The sequence below is a fragment of the Callithrix jacchus genome, chromosome 12 (assembly GCF_049354715.1).
Source record: "Callithrix jacchus isolate 240 chromosome 12, calJac240_pri, whole genome shotgun sequence".
Classification (NCBI taxonomy): domain Eukaryota; kingdom Metazoa; phylum Chordata; class Mammalia; order Primates; family Cebidae; genus Callithrix; species Callithrix jacchus.
This window is the reverse complement of record NC_133513.1, coordinates 2,730,649-2,744,875: the sequence shown is the minus strand read 5'-3', so window position 1 is coordinate 2,744,875 and position 14,227 is coordinate 2,730,649. Positions and strand designations below refer to the sequence as shown.

General features: G+C 51.1%; 1 protein-coding gene across 4 annotated transcripts in view; it reads right to left on the bottom strand.

The window, feature by feature from the left end:
* Nucleotides 1-14,227, bottom strand: part of RAB11FIP3 (RAB11 family interacting protein 3) — a 98,254-nt gene that overhangs the window by 34,689 nt on the left and 49,338 nt on the right. For all 4 annotated transcript variants that reach the window (XM_035266336.3, XM_035266334.3, XM_035266337.3 and 1 more), the window contains exon 4: nucleotides 4,225-4,436. In XM_035266336.3, coding sequence (XP_035122227.2) covers nucleotides 4,225-4,436 — 212 coding nt within the window. The remainder of the gene's footprint in view (nucleotides 1-4,224; nucleotides 4,437-14,227) is intronic.

Sequence of the window (14,227 nt, the reverse complement as noted above, 5' to 3'; positions counted from 1 at the left end):
TTCACCCCCACCCAGGAGGTGGTTTACAGAATGTCCAAAGCCCACTGGCCCTCAGAATGCCCGAAGCCCCTCACCCTCACCCCCACCCAGGAGGTGATTTACAGAATGTCCAAAGCCCACTGGCCCTCGGAATGCCCGAAGCCCCTCACCCTCACCCCCACCCAGGAGGTGGTTTACAGAATGTCCAAAGCCCACTGGCCCTCGGAATGTCCGAAGCCCCTCACCCTCACCCCCACCCAGGAGGTGGTTTACAGAATGTCCAAAGCCCCTCACCCTCACCCCCACCCAGGAGGTGGTTTACAGAATGTCCAAAGCCCACTGGCCCTCGGAATGCCCGAAGCCCCTCACCTTCACCCCCACCCAGGAGGTGGTTTATAGAATGTCCAAAGCCCACTGGCCCTCGGAATGCCCGAAGCCCCTCACCTTCACCCCCACCCAGGAGGTGGTTTACAGAATGTCCAAAGCCCACTGGCCCTCGGAATGTCCAAAGCCCCTCACCTTCACCACCCTTGCAGGAGGTGGTTTACAGAATGTCCAAAGCCCACTGGCCCTTGGAATGTCCAAAGCCCCTCACCTTCACCACACCCGCAGGAGGTGGTTTACAGAATGTCCAAAGCCCACTGGCCCTCGGAATGTCCAAAGCCCCTCACCTTCACCCCCACCCAGGAGGTGGTTTACAGAATGTCCAAAGCCCACTGGCCCTTGGAATGTCCAAAGCCCCTCACCTTCACCACACCCGCAGGAGGTGGTTTACAGAATGTCCAAAGCCCACTGGCCCTCGGAATGTCCAAAGCCCCTCACCTTCACCCCCACCCAGGAGGTGGTTTACAGAATGTCCAAAGCCCACTGGCCCTCGGAATGCCCGAAGCCCCTCACCTTCACCCCCACCCAGGAGGTGGTTTACAGAATGTCCAAAGCCCACTGGCCCTCGGAATGCCCGAAGCCCCTCACCCTCACCCCCACCCAGGAGGTGGTTTACAGAATGTCCAAAGCCCACTGGCCCTCGGAATGTCCGAAGCCCCTCACCTTCACCCCCACCCAGGAGGTGGTTTACAGAATGTCCAAAGCCCACTGGCCCTCGGAATGTCCGAAGCCCCTCACCTTCACCCCCACCCAGGAGGTGGTTTATAGAATGTCCAAAGCCCACTGGCCCTCGGAATGCCCGAAGCCCCTCACCTTCACCACCCTTGCAGGAGGTGGTTTACAGAATGTCCAAAGCCCACTGGCCCTCGGAATGCCCGAAGCCCCTCACCTTCACCACCCTTGCAGGAGGTGGTTTACAGAATGTCCAAAGCCCACTGGCCCTTGGAATGTCCAAAGCCCCTCGCCTTCACCCCCGCCCAGGAGGTGGTTTACAGAATGTCCAAAGCCCACTGGCCCTCGGAATGTCCAAAGCCCCTCACCTTCACCCCCACCCAGGAGGTGGTTTACAGAATGTCCAAAGCCCACTGGCCCTCGGAATGCCCAAAGCCCCTCACCTTCACCACCCTTACAGGAGGTGGTTTACAGAATGTCCAAAGCCCACTGGCCCTCGGAATGTCCAAAGCCCCTCGCCCCCACCCCCGCCCAGGAGGTGGTTTAAGGGCATGAAAGGTCTTGACACCCTCCTTTTGGGGCCACGGGTTGGACAGACGTGAGTCCTCCGTGGCCGCCAGCAATAAAGACCCTGCAATTTGGCATACTTTTGTCTTGGTGTTGACTTTCTATGCTCACTCCAGCACAACACTTAGGGCCGTAGCATATCCCAAAAGACATGGAATTCCTACAGCAGCTTCACCCTCAAAACCAAAAACAGTAAACTACTCATTGCCGTCAACAGGAGAATAAATTTCAAAGTCACAGCATCTTCATGCAATTTTATACTGATAAAAGTAAACAGTTTACAGGGATGAGCAAAAGTAGGGCTGAATCCACAAGCACAAGAGCAAGTGGAAGAAGCCAGGCACAAGAAGGGCCTCAGCGTGTGAGGGCGCTGAAGGAAGACGCAGGGCCGCTGGAGAGCTGTCTGCCGGCAGGAGCCTGGGAGCCTAGGAGGGCCGTTGGTGCAGGGGGTTTTTTCTTGCCTGAGAACGGGCCCCTGGGAATGGTCAGTTTGAAAAACCTGCTCTTTGTGCACTTACAACATGGGCACTTACTTGTGGGTATATTATGTTGGCAAAAAGACTTAAACTCTAAAATATTTGAAGAGAGGCCAGGCGCAGTGGCTCACACCTGCAATCCCAACACTTTGGGAGGCCGAGGCAGGGGATCACGAGGTCAGCAGTTCAAGATCAGCCTGGCCAAGATGGTGAACCCGCATCTCTACTAAAAATACAAAAATTAGCCGGGTGTGGTGGCAGGCGGCTGTAGTCCCAGCTACTCGGGAGGCTGAGGCAGGAGAATCGCTTGAACCTGGGAGGTGGAGGATGCCATGAACCGAGACCGCACCACTGCACTCCAGCCTCTGCGATAGAGTAAGACTCTGTCTCAAAAAAAAAAAAAATTTTTCTTTTTTGAAGGGATGTATTCTGAGCCGAATATGGGTGACTAAGCCCGTGAGTCAGGCCCAGGAAACCCTGAGAACATGTGTCCTTGGGGATCCGGCTCCAGCTTGGTTTTGTTCATCGTGGGGAGATACAAGGCATCCATCACGCACGTAAGAGGCATGTTAGTTCAGTGAGGAAGCGTGGGGCAGCTCTAAGAAGCCGACAGGAGGGCTTCCAGGTCAGAAGCAGGTGCAAAAATTTTCTGATTGGCAATTGTTTGAAAGAGTTACTATCTAAAGACTTAGACTCTATAGAAAGGAATGCCTGTGCTGAAGATAAGGGGCTGTGGAGGCCCCCAGGTGGCAGGCAGCAGACCTGAGAAGGTGCCAGACTCCCTCCCGCGGCAGGGAAAAGACCGGAAGGGAGGAGATTCCCTACAGAGTGCACACTTTCCCCACAAGAGACAGTCATGTAGGGCTGTTATGTCAAAGAAATATATTTTGGGGTAAAATACTTTGATTTCTTTCAGGGCCTGCCACCTGTCATGCGACGTTCCACTGGAGCCAGGCTGAAAGGTGCTGCTGCTGCTACAGGAAAGTCCACTTTGTCAGACTCTGTTTAATGCGAGTGCTGGTCGGCTCGGCCTGAATTCCAAAGGGACGGGACCTAACAAGGCGTGCCTGAACTCCTCAACCAAAATCATAGCCTGAACTAGATTTTCAGATTTACTGAGGAATGCCTGAGTCTGAGACAGGGGTCCACCAGTTGGTTGAGGGGCTTTTTGGCTTACACCTATACTTAAGCATGGTTTCGTGGGCCTTCCCAGGAGCACATGGCAACACCTACAACGCTGATTCAGGTGAGCCACCCTACACCTCCCTGATTTGACCTTCTTCCAGACTGCTCTTCCCTCCACTCCAGGCCCAATAACTCAATCTGGGGGCTACAGAAATCCTGAGGGCAGGGGACAGGGAGAGAGAAAACATCCTCCTCAGGGTGCTTCAAAGGTGATCGGGCTCCAAAACCTTGCTGAGACATTCATTTCTCCTCTAATTTCTATCTACAGCTAAAGGTGCTGAGCAACATTTAAAGCCAGTCATTCTGAGAGGGAAGTCGGCCAGGACAGGGCAGGGTGGTGGAGGCTCCTCCCAGGAAGGTCAGTCAGGCCTCCACGTGCAAGCCGGGACCCACAAAGTCTAAAGTTCTGCCTGCCTCAGAGGATCACCTCCCACCCGCACCCCACCACACACACCTGACTGGACAGAAGCTTCCCCTTACCCCACCCTGCCATTTTAAGTGTTGTTATGATAATGTGAATATTCCTCACCCCACCCCACCCTACCATCTTAACTACTCTTATCCCACCCACCATTGTAACTAAACTTATGGTAACATACACCCCTGGCCCTAAGCCCACCACTGTAACTGATCCTGCTCTGTAACTTTCCGGCACCCACCCCAAACCTATAAAACCAACTCCTAACCTAGTGCCCTTTGCTAACGCCCTTCTCAGCCTTAGCCCACTTGCACCCAGGTGAATAAACAGCCATGTTGCTCAAATAAGGTGTGTTTGGGTGGTCTCTTCATTCAAAGCCCACGTTTTTAACAGTCAGGAGCTACTGAAGGGCCAAGCCCCACCCCCACGTAATGGATACCAAACAGCACGCACTCCTCCAAGACCCCTGTCTGCCCATGAGACACCTCCACAGGGTGCCACATCCCAACAGCCTCTCCAGGAGGCCCATGGTGAGGTACAGACCTGCCCGGGAGCAGCAGCAGGGCACCATGGTCGGGCTCCTCCATGACATCCAGGCACTCGGAGGGCACTGCCGAGCCACCAGCGCTGTCTGCGTCCCCTTCCGGTTGCAGCTCAGGGTGCACCAGGGTGCTGGTGTCCTCATCCGTGAAGGTCTCACACTCACTGTAGGTGCTCTCGGAGCCCATGTACGCGCTGTCCGTCACCTCGTTGGCCTGAAAGAGAGTGCACCAGCAGTCAGTGGGCACCACGCGGGAAGGGAACTGCGAGGCCCCCATACCTCACTGCTGCAAGGCCCGGGAGAGGGCAGTGTGGAGGCAGGGGTCTGATGCTGGAAGTCCCAACTGTCTCTAGCAGAGACATTACTTATAAAACACAATTCGGGTCGAGTGCGGTGGCTCACGCTTGGAATGCCAGTACTTTGAGAGGCCCAGGTGGGTGGATCACCTGAACCAAGGAGTTCAAGACCACCCTGGGCAACAAAGTGAAACCCGTCTCTACAAAAATACAAAAATTAACCAGGTATGGTGGTGCATGCCTGTAAGTCCCAGCTACTCAAAAGACTGACAAAGGAGTTAGGTTTTGGGGTTTTTTTTTTTTTGAGACAGTCTCGCTCTATTGCCCAGGCTAGAGGACAGTGGCACAGTCTCAGCTCACTACAACCTCTGCCTCCTGCGTTCAAGCGATTTTCCTTCCTCAGCCTCCCAAGTAGCTGGAAACACAGGCATGCACCATCATGCCCGGTTAATTTTTTATTTTTAGTAGAGACAGGGTTTCACCATGTTGGCCAGGATGGTCTTGAACTCCTGATCTCCGGTGATCCACCCACCTCAGCCTCCCAAAGTGCTGGGATTACAGGAGTGAGCAGGAGGACCCTTTGAGACCAAAAGCAGTGAGCTGTAATCACACCACTATACTACAACCTGAGTGACAGAGACCCATGTCAAAAAAATTAATTAATTAAAAATAAATATAATGGCCGGCCACAGGCAGATCACCTGAGGTCAGAAGTTTGAGACCAGCCTCACCAACATGAAGAAACCCCATTGCTACTAAAAACACAAAATCAGCTGGGCATGATGGTGTATGCCTGTAATCCCAGCTATACAGGAGGCTGAGAAGGGAGGACTGCTTGAACCCGGGAGGCAGAGGTTGCTGCGAGACAAGTTCATGCCACTGTACTCCAGCCTGGGCAACAAGAGTAAAACTCTGTCTCAAAAAAAAAAAAAAAAAAAAAAAAAAGGAAATAAATAAATAAATAAATAAAATTAGCCAGGTGTAGTGGCACGCACCTGTAATCCCAGCTACTCAGGAAGCTGAGGCAGGAGAACTGCTTGAACCTGGAAGGCAGAGATTGCAGTGAGCTGAGATCGCACCACTGGGTGACGAAGTGAGCCACTCTCAAAAATGAAAGTAAAATCAATAAAACAAAATTCAACATTTTTTAAAATGAAAAATAGGTACATGTCTGAGAGCAGAAAACAAGGTACTCTGAGTAATTTCTGTTGTTGGAGACTGTGTCTCTCTGAGGCCTAGGCTGGAGTGAAGTGGTGTACCCTCAGCTCAGCGCAGCTTCCATCTCCTGGGCTCAAGCAATCCTCCCACCTCAGCCTCCAGAATGGCCGAGGCCACAGGCACGAGCTACCATGCCTAATTTCTTGAAATTTTGTAGAGATGGGGTTTTGCCATGTTTTCCAGGCTGGTCTTGAACTCCTGTGCTCAAGTGATCCACACGCCTTGGCCTCTCAAAGTGCTGGAACTATACAGATGTGAGCTACTGAGCCTGGCAGAGTAATTTTTTTATTTTAACAAAATAGAGATAGGATCGAGCTGTAGCTGGGAACTACAGGCACCACCACACCTGGCTCAGCTGTCATGTATGTATGTATGTATGTATGCATGTATTTACTTAGAATCGCGGTCTCACTCCCAGGCTGGTCTTGAGCTCTTCACCTCAAGTGATCTTTCCACGCTGCTCAGATTACAGGCATGAGCCATTGTGACCAATTGCTTTTACTGTTTTCTGATTATTGGCTTTTTGAGATAGGATCTCACTCCACACCCAGGCTGGAGTGCAGTAGTGCAGTCTAGGCTCACTGAAGCTTCAAACTCCCAGGCTCAAACAGTCGTCCTACCTCAGCCTCCCGAGTAGCTGGGACTATAGGTGCAAGTCACCACACCCAGCTAATTTTTGTAGAGATGCGGTGTTGCCATGTTGCTCAGGCTGGTGCCAAACTCCTGAGCTCAAGTGATCTACCTCCTTTGGCCTCCCAAAGTGCTGGGATTACAAGCATAAGCCACTGCACCCAACTTGTTTTTACTCTTAAGTATCTAGCATGTAGCACAGGACCAGGCACAGGAAGACAGTAAATGTTTGTGGATTGCACAAATGAACATAAAACTAAACAACTATTAAACAGGACATTTTCTTTTTCTAATTCTTTTTGTTTGTTTTTTGAGACAGGGTCCCATTTTGTCACCCAGGCCGGAGTGCAGTGGCACAATCCCAGCTCACTACAACCTTTGCCTCCCAGGTTCAAGTGGTTCTTGTGCCTGAGCCACCAAAGTAGCTGGGATCATAGGCATTCACCACTGTGCACAACTAACCTTTTTTTTTTGATGGGGGCTTGCTCTGTCGCCAGGCTGGAGGACAGTGGCAATCTCCACTAACTGCAACCTCCACCTTCCAGGTTAAAACGATTCTACTGCCTCAGCTTCCTGAGTAGCTAGAACTACAGGCACGCACCACCATGCCTGGCTAATTTTTGCATTTTTAGTAGAGGTGGGGTTTTACCATGTTGGCCAGGATGGTCTTGATCTCTTGACCTCATGATCCGCCCGCCTTGGCCTCCCAAAGTGCTGGGATTACAGGCGTGAGCCATCATGCCCAGCCTAATTTTTGCATTTTTTGTAGAGACGAGGTTTTGCTATGCTGCCCAGGCTGATCTTGAACTCCTGGCCTCAAGCAACCTGCCTGCCTCGTCCTCCCAAAGTGTTAGGATTACTCGAGCACTGTGCCAGCCAACATCTTCAATTTATAATTTCAATCTTAATGAAAATAAAATTGCTGGTTAGGAAAAGTGGCCAACATTTCATGCCAAAAGACTCTGAGGTTAACGATTTGCAAATAAACAAGATCTCAGAAAAGCTGCAGTCCCAGCAGAAAAAGATGCCCTTTGCACTCTAGTTCTAGTATGGTAAGAAGTAGAAAAAGGCTGGTTGCCATGGCTCACGCCTGTAATCCTAACACTTTGGGAAGGCTAGGAGGGCAGATGACAAGGTCAGAAGTTCGAGACCAGCCTGCCCACTATGGTGAATATACAAGTATTAGCCGGGCGGGTGGCGCACACCTATAGTCCCAGCTACTCGGGAGGCTGAGACCTGAGTAACAGAGCAAGAATCCATCCCAAAGAAAAAGGAGGCCAAGTGTGCTCAGACCTGAGAGGCCGCCAGAGGGCCCCACCCCAGGCTGCACCCACCTGAGCCACACTGGAAGAGACGCAAAGGGCCAGGCCGAGCTGCCAGGAGTCTGCTGTGGCTTGAGGGAGGCCCCCGTTCCATCTTTGGCCCCTTTATTAAAAGCCATGTGAGTTCAGACCCGTGACTCAACCACGTGGAGCACTGCCATAAACGGGGGTTATAAATTCTGATCTCACAAGGTGATGGCCTCATGGAACCAAGAGACAACCCAAGAAGGTGCTTTTCAAAGCACATAAACGAGGACTGCAGGGTGCGAGTGTCACTGGTGGGTGGAAAATTCCTGCCCGCTGCTTCCAAAGCCACGAGGCAACAGGGAGTGCTGTGGAGTGCCTACTCCAGGTGTCCAATTATGGGACTTATCATTCCAGGGGAAAACCCAATCTCCCCTAGAATCTAAGGAAGTAATTCGTAAAAACCAAGTCATTCCTCAAAAGTATCCACTGTGAAATCCAGAACCAGGAGAGCCTGGTAAGACATCAGGTCTCCTGCTACTCATTGTCCCTCGGCAGCTCCCACTCCTGCAGGAAGGCAGGGCCCGGGGCCCACTCAGCACAGAGCTGAGCTGTCTTGGGCTCCAGTGGCCTGGAAAGCAGGCAGGCCCAGGATGTCTGTCAGAGACTGGGCCAGTGGGGAAGGCATGACAGAGTGGGACGCCAGGCCCAGAGCACAGGTCTGAGATGGTCTGAGGGCAGCCGGCAGCTCCCCTAACAGGACTGCACACTCACAAGGGCTGTACTGTCTCAGAGTCATCAGTGACACAGTGACAAAGACTCACCCCAGGGGCACCAGGAAGACCTGCAGCCAACTCTAGAGAAAGGTTATAACAACATCAGGTTCAGCAGTTCAGTACGTAGCCTAAAATTTCTTTTCTCTTCTTTAATTTTTTAGATGGAGTCTGGCTCTGTTGCCCAGGATGGAATGCAATGGCACGATCTTGGCTCACTGCAACCTCCACCTCCCAGGTTCAAAGGGATTCTCCTGCCTCAGCCTTCCAAGTACCTGGAATTACAGGCGCGTGCCACTACGCCTGGCTATTTTTTTGTGTATTTAGTACAGATAGGGTTTCACCACATTGGCCAGGATGATCTCGATCTCCTGACCTCATGATCCACCTGTCTCGGCCTCCCAAAGTGCTGGGATTACAGGCGTGAGTGAGCCACCGTGCCCAGCGCCCCCCTCCGCTTTTTTTTTTTTTTTTGACAGAGTCTCATTCTGTAGCCCAGGCTGGAGTGCAGCGGTGCAATCTCAGCTCACTGCAACCTCCGCCTCCCAGGTCCAAGGGATTCTCCTGCCTTAGCTTCCCAAGTAGCAGGAGGTGCCTGCCACAATGCCCAACTAATTTTTTTTTTTTATATGGAGTTTCGCTGTTGTTACCCAGACTAGAGTGCAATGGCACGATCTCAGCTCACCGCAACCTCTGCCTCCTGGGTTCAAGCAATTCTCCTGCCTCAGCCTCCCGAGTAGCTGGGACTACAGGCGCACACCACCATGCCTGGCTAATTTTTGTATTTTTAGTAGAGACGGGGTTTCACCTTGTTGACCAGGATGGTCTCGCTCTCTTGACCTCGTGATCCACCCACCTTGGCCTCCCAAAGTGCTGGGATTATAGGCGTGAGCCACCGCGCCCGGCCTAATTTTTGTATTTTTAATAGAGACAGGGTTTCACTATGTTAGCCACGCTGGTCTTGAACTCCTGAGCTCGTGATCCACCTGTCTCAGCCTCTACTCCTCGCGGCTTCAGTGACTGCACCCACCCCTTTATCTGCTCTGGGGTTGTGGACGTCCTACTTCCACGCCACCGCCATCCATACTTGAGAGCCCCTGGCGGGCTGGATGCCACTGGGGTTTCTAGACAGCTCAGCTCACAGGAGCCGCCCGCCTACACTCACTCCCCAGTTCAGGCCTGCAGCTCGGCTTCTGCTGCTCAGGGCCTCCCTGCATGGAGTTTTCCAGGGCAGCCATCACCTGCCTTTCCAGAGACAAAAATGTACCTCAAAGCACAGTGCGTGCTCACTCCCGGTCTCCTGGATAAAACACTATTCTACCAACTTTTAATATTTTTACACATTACAAATGTTAAGATGAACTCACTTGAAAATCAAAGTGCATCTTAGAAAACTTCGCTACGTCTAAATGTTACATTCACTAGTTAACAAGTCCTCCAAATCACCAGTGGACAGAGAATAAGGCCCATGCTCAGGGCCATCAGGAACTCCAGCGTGGCCAACACTGTCCCTATCATAGTTTCTTCTTCCCTGAACCTTTCTCCACCACAAAAAAAGGAATATTCCTCTTACCCTCAGATGCTGGCCCAGGCGGCCTCACAGGCTGGGCCTGGCTCTGTGAACAGGTTCCAGGAAGGGCATGCTGCTGGGGATGGGCTCCCCATCGTGTCCCTGTCTCAACCAGATCACTGGCTTTTCTCAAACGACAACGTCACCTCCTACTTGCTTATCATGCTGGGGTTTCTGCAAAGCCTGTGTGCTCACCTGGAGGTACAATGCCACCCAGGAGAAAGTTTAACCTGCTGCAGACACGCTCTAATAAGCCTCCTTCTGGTGCTGGCCAGGGAGGGGGAGGGAAAGTTCAGGAAGTGTCCTGCTGCTTTAACAAACGGTTAGTTAGTGCTCACAACAGAGCGGCTTTTGGTTCTGGCTTCCTAAGCTTCTGGTCATGGTTTGTACAAAAGACACATTTCCCCATCATTGCACTAAGGCAGCTCTTTGCTCCAGACACCGTGGGTAGTGGGAGAAGGACGGAGGACCGGACAGAGCACGGCCCAACGATTCTGTGAGACACACCTTACACTCCCTCACTTTCCCTTCGCTCTTTCAGAAACCCGGACAAACAGCCCCACCACCCCTGGGCTCCACCTGCGCAGATCCTCAGACATCACCATGCCTGCGAACTCAGACGTGCCACAGTCTATCGCCTTCCCCTCTCCCCGCTTACGCAGACGCCACAGCAGCAACACTCCCATTAAAAGCTGCCTGCCGAAAGGATCCTTGGGAAGACGTTGCGAGCTAGCAGAGCCAGCAGAGCCAGTAACCCTCCCAGCCAGGACGCCACAGCTGGACCATCACTAACCGTACACTCTACCCGACCAACACGGTGGAAGCGCTGCGGTGCTCCCAGTAAAAAGAAATGGGTCTCAGCTGGGCACGGTGGCTCACACCTGTAATCTCAGCACTTTGGAAGGCCGAGGCAGCAGATCATGAAGTTAGGAGTTCAAGACCAGCCTGACTAGCATGGTGAAACCTTGTCTCTACTAAAAATGCCAAAATTAGCTGGGCATGGTGGCGCATGTCTGTAATCCCAGCTACTCAGGAGGCTGAGGCGGGAGAATCACTTGAACCCAGGAAGCAGAGGTTGTAGTGAGCCAAGGCCATTGCACTCCAGCCTGAGCAACAGAGCAAGATTCCGTCTCAAAAAAAAAAAAAAAAAAAGAAAAAAAGAAATGTGTCTGACTAGAACCAACTTCACAATATCAATCAATACAAGGTTTATTTACCTGAAGATCACCAGCGTAGGGTCTCCAAATAGGCTATCTGATGTAACAAACATATTCCCCACTCATATCTTTATTAGGCTTATTTTTTTAAGTTTATATGATGTGCGGGCCGGGCGCAGTGGCTCACGTCTGTAATCCCAGCACTTTGGGAGGCTGAGGCGGGTGGATCACGAGGTCAAGAGATCGAGACCATCCTGGTCAACATGGTGAAACCCCGTCTCTACTAAAAATACAAAAATTAGCTGGGCATGGTGGCGCGTGCCTGTAATCCCAGCTACTCAGGAGGCTGAGGCAGGAGAATTGCCTGAACCCAAGAGGCGGAGGTTGCGGTGAGCCAAGATTGCACCACTGCGCTCCAGCCTGGGTAACAAGAGCGGAAACTCTGTCTCAAAAAAAAAGATTATATGATGTGCAAGCTGTTTTTCAAAAGAACAATCTTTCCATAAGTTTCACAGTATCTAATTCCACTTTGTGGAAAATTACATCCCACCCTTAAATAGCAAAGCAAGACATGGAGGAACCGTAAGTGCACATTTACTAAGGAAAAGGAGCCCATCTGAAAAGGCCAATTGCCAGATGTTTCCAGCTCCGGGACGTCTGGAAAAGGCAGAGCTGTAGAGATACAGAGGATCGGTGGTTGTCGGGGCTGGTGTGGGGGGATGAGCCAGCAGAACACGGGATTTCGTTTTGTTTTGTTTTTGAGATGGAGTCTCGCTCTGTCGCCCAGACTGGAGTACAGTGGCACAATCTCAGCTCATTGTAACCCCCGCCTCCTGGGGTCAGGCAATTCTCCTGCCTCAGGCTCCGGAGCAGCTGGGATCACAAGTGTGTGCCACTACGTACAGCTAATTTTTGTATTTTTCGTAGAGACAGGTTTTCACCATGTTGGCCAGGCTGGTTTCAAACTCCTGGTCTCAGCTGATCCACACGCCTTGGCCTCCCAAAGTGCTGGGATTACAGGTATGAGGCATCACACCTTGCCCAGGGCATAGGATTTCTAGGGCAATGACACGACTCTGTGACACAATAACGGTGGACCTGTCCTTCTACATTTGTCAAAATATGGAATATACAACATCAAGAGTGAGCCCTAATGTAAACTATGAACTTCAGTTAATAACGTTCAGGCCAGGCGTGATGGCTCATGCCAGAAATCCCAGCTACTTGGGAGGCTGAGGCAGGAGAACTGCTTGAACTCGGGAGCTGGAGGTTGCAGTGAGCTGAGATTGTACCATTATACTATAGCCTGGGCAAGGAGTGAAACTCTGTCTCAAAAAAATAATAACGTATCAGGCCAGGTGCAGTGGCTCACACCTGTAATCCCAACACTTTGGCAGGCCAAGGCAGGGTTCGCTTGAGCTCAGGAGTTGTTTGAGACTATCCTAGGTAACATGGTGAAACCCTGTCTCTACAAAAAATTAGCCAGGTGTGGTGGTTACTGGGCGTGGTCCCAGCCACTCATGAGAGGCTGAGCCCAGGAGGCAGAGGTTGCAGTGAGCCAAGATAGAGACTGTGTTGCTACACTCCAGCCTGGGTAATGGAGCAAGACTGTCTCAAACAAAACAAAAGAATAACGTATCAGTGTTAGAGTAGGTCCCTAACCAATGTATCACGCTGATGCAAGATGCTCCTCACAGGGAAATTTAGGAGGGTACCAGAATGCTCTGCACTGTTACATTTTCTGTAAACCTAAAATTGCTCTAAAACATGAAGTAAAAAAACTTAAATGTTTCCTCCATTCTAAAAAAGAAATTAGGATATAAAAATATGAGAAGGTTTCACTCTGAAATGTCAGGTTCCACCCTTCTGAAGTGACAAGTGTGAGGCTTGAGGGCCACGCCATTCAGACCACACAGGCCCTTAAGGACCAAATGCACAGCCCGGCCCCGGCACCTACAGCCGCCGAGATGTTGATGCCGAAGAAGAACCAGATTGCCATTGATGAACTCCTTCTTAAGGAGGGAGTCATGGTGGCCAAGAAGGATATCCACATGCCTAAGCACTGGAGCCGGCAGACAAGAATGTGCCCACGCTTCATGTTGTGAAGGCCATGCAGTCTCTCAAGTCCCAAGGCTACGTGAAGGAACCGTTTGCCTGGAGACGTTTCTACTGGTGTCTTACCAATAAGGGTATCCAGTATCTCCGTGATGACCTTCATCTGCCCGTGGAGACTGTGCCTGCCTACGCTGCAGCTGTCCAGAGACTGGAAGGCCTCTGCCTAAAGGTCTGGAGGGTGAGAGACCTGCAGGACTCACAAGAGAGGAAGCCAACAGATACCTACAGAGGGAGTGCTGTGCCACCTGGTACCAGTAAGAAAGCCAAGGCTGGGGCTGGGTCAGCAACTGAATTCCAGTTTAGAGGCAGATTTGGTTGTGGACGTGGTCAGCCACCTCAGTAAAATTGGAGAGGATTATTTTGCACTGAATAAACTTACAGCCAAAAAACTTAAAAAAAAAAAAAAAAGGATAAAATACATTGATTCAGTGCCTTGAGTAACCTAACAAGGTATCCATGCCCCAGGGCAGCCACAGCAAACCAACACAGACCACGGGGCTTGAGGAAACACAAGTTTATCCTCTCTGTTCTGGATTTATCTTCTATGATCAATGTTTTATGAGAAGAACTTTAAAGGAAAAGCTGTCTTCTCATGACAGACAGTCAGCCACAGACACATCACTTTGCAAACACAACCAATGCCACAGCACCTGCCTCTCCTGCAGGAAAAGGCACTGGCTTCCACCTCTCGGTGATATTCACAAGTCAAAGCACCTTGCAGAGGCTTCGACTACGAAAGACACTCAGGTGTCCTCACACTGTCTATTAATTCAAACACTTGCTTAAAATATAACAGCTATTTATAACGTAGCATTGCTTACTAAATACCTTTAACACAAGCTATGCTAACGTCAATCACTTATTTTAAAAGCGAAGGTTGGGGCCAGGCACAGTGGCATATGCCTGTAATCTCAGCACTTTGGGAGGCTGAGGCAGATGGACTGCTTCAGCCCAGGAGAT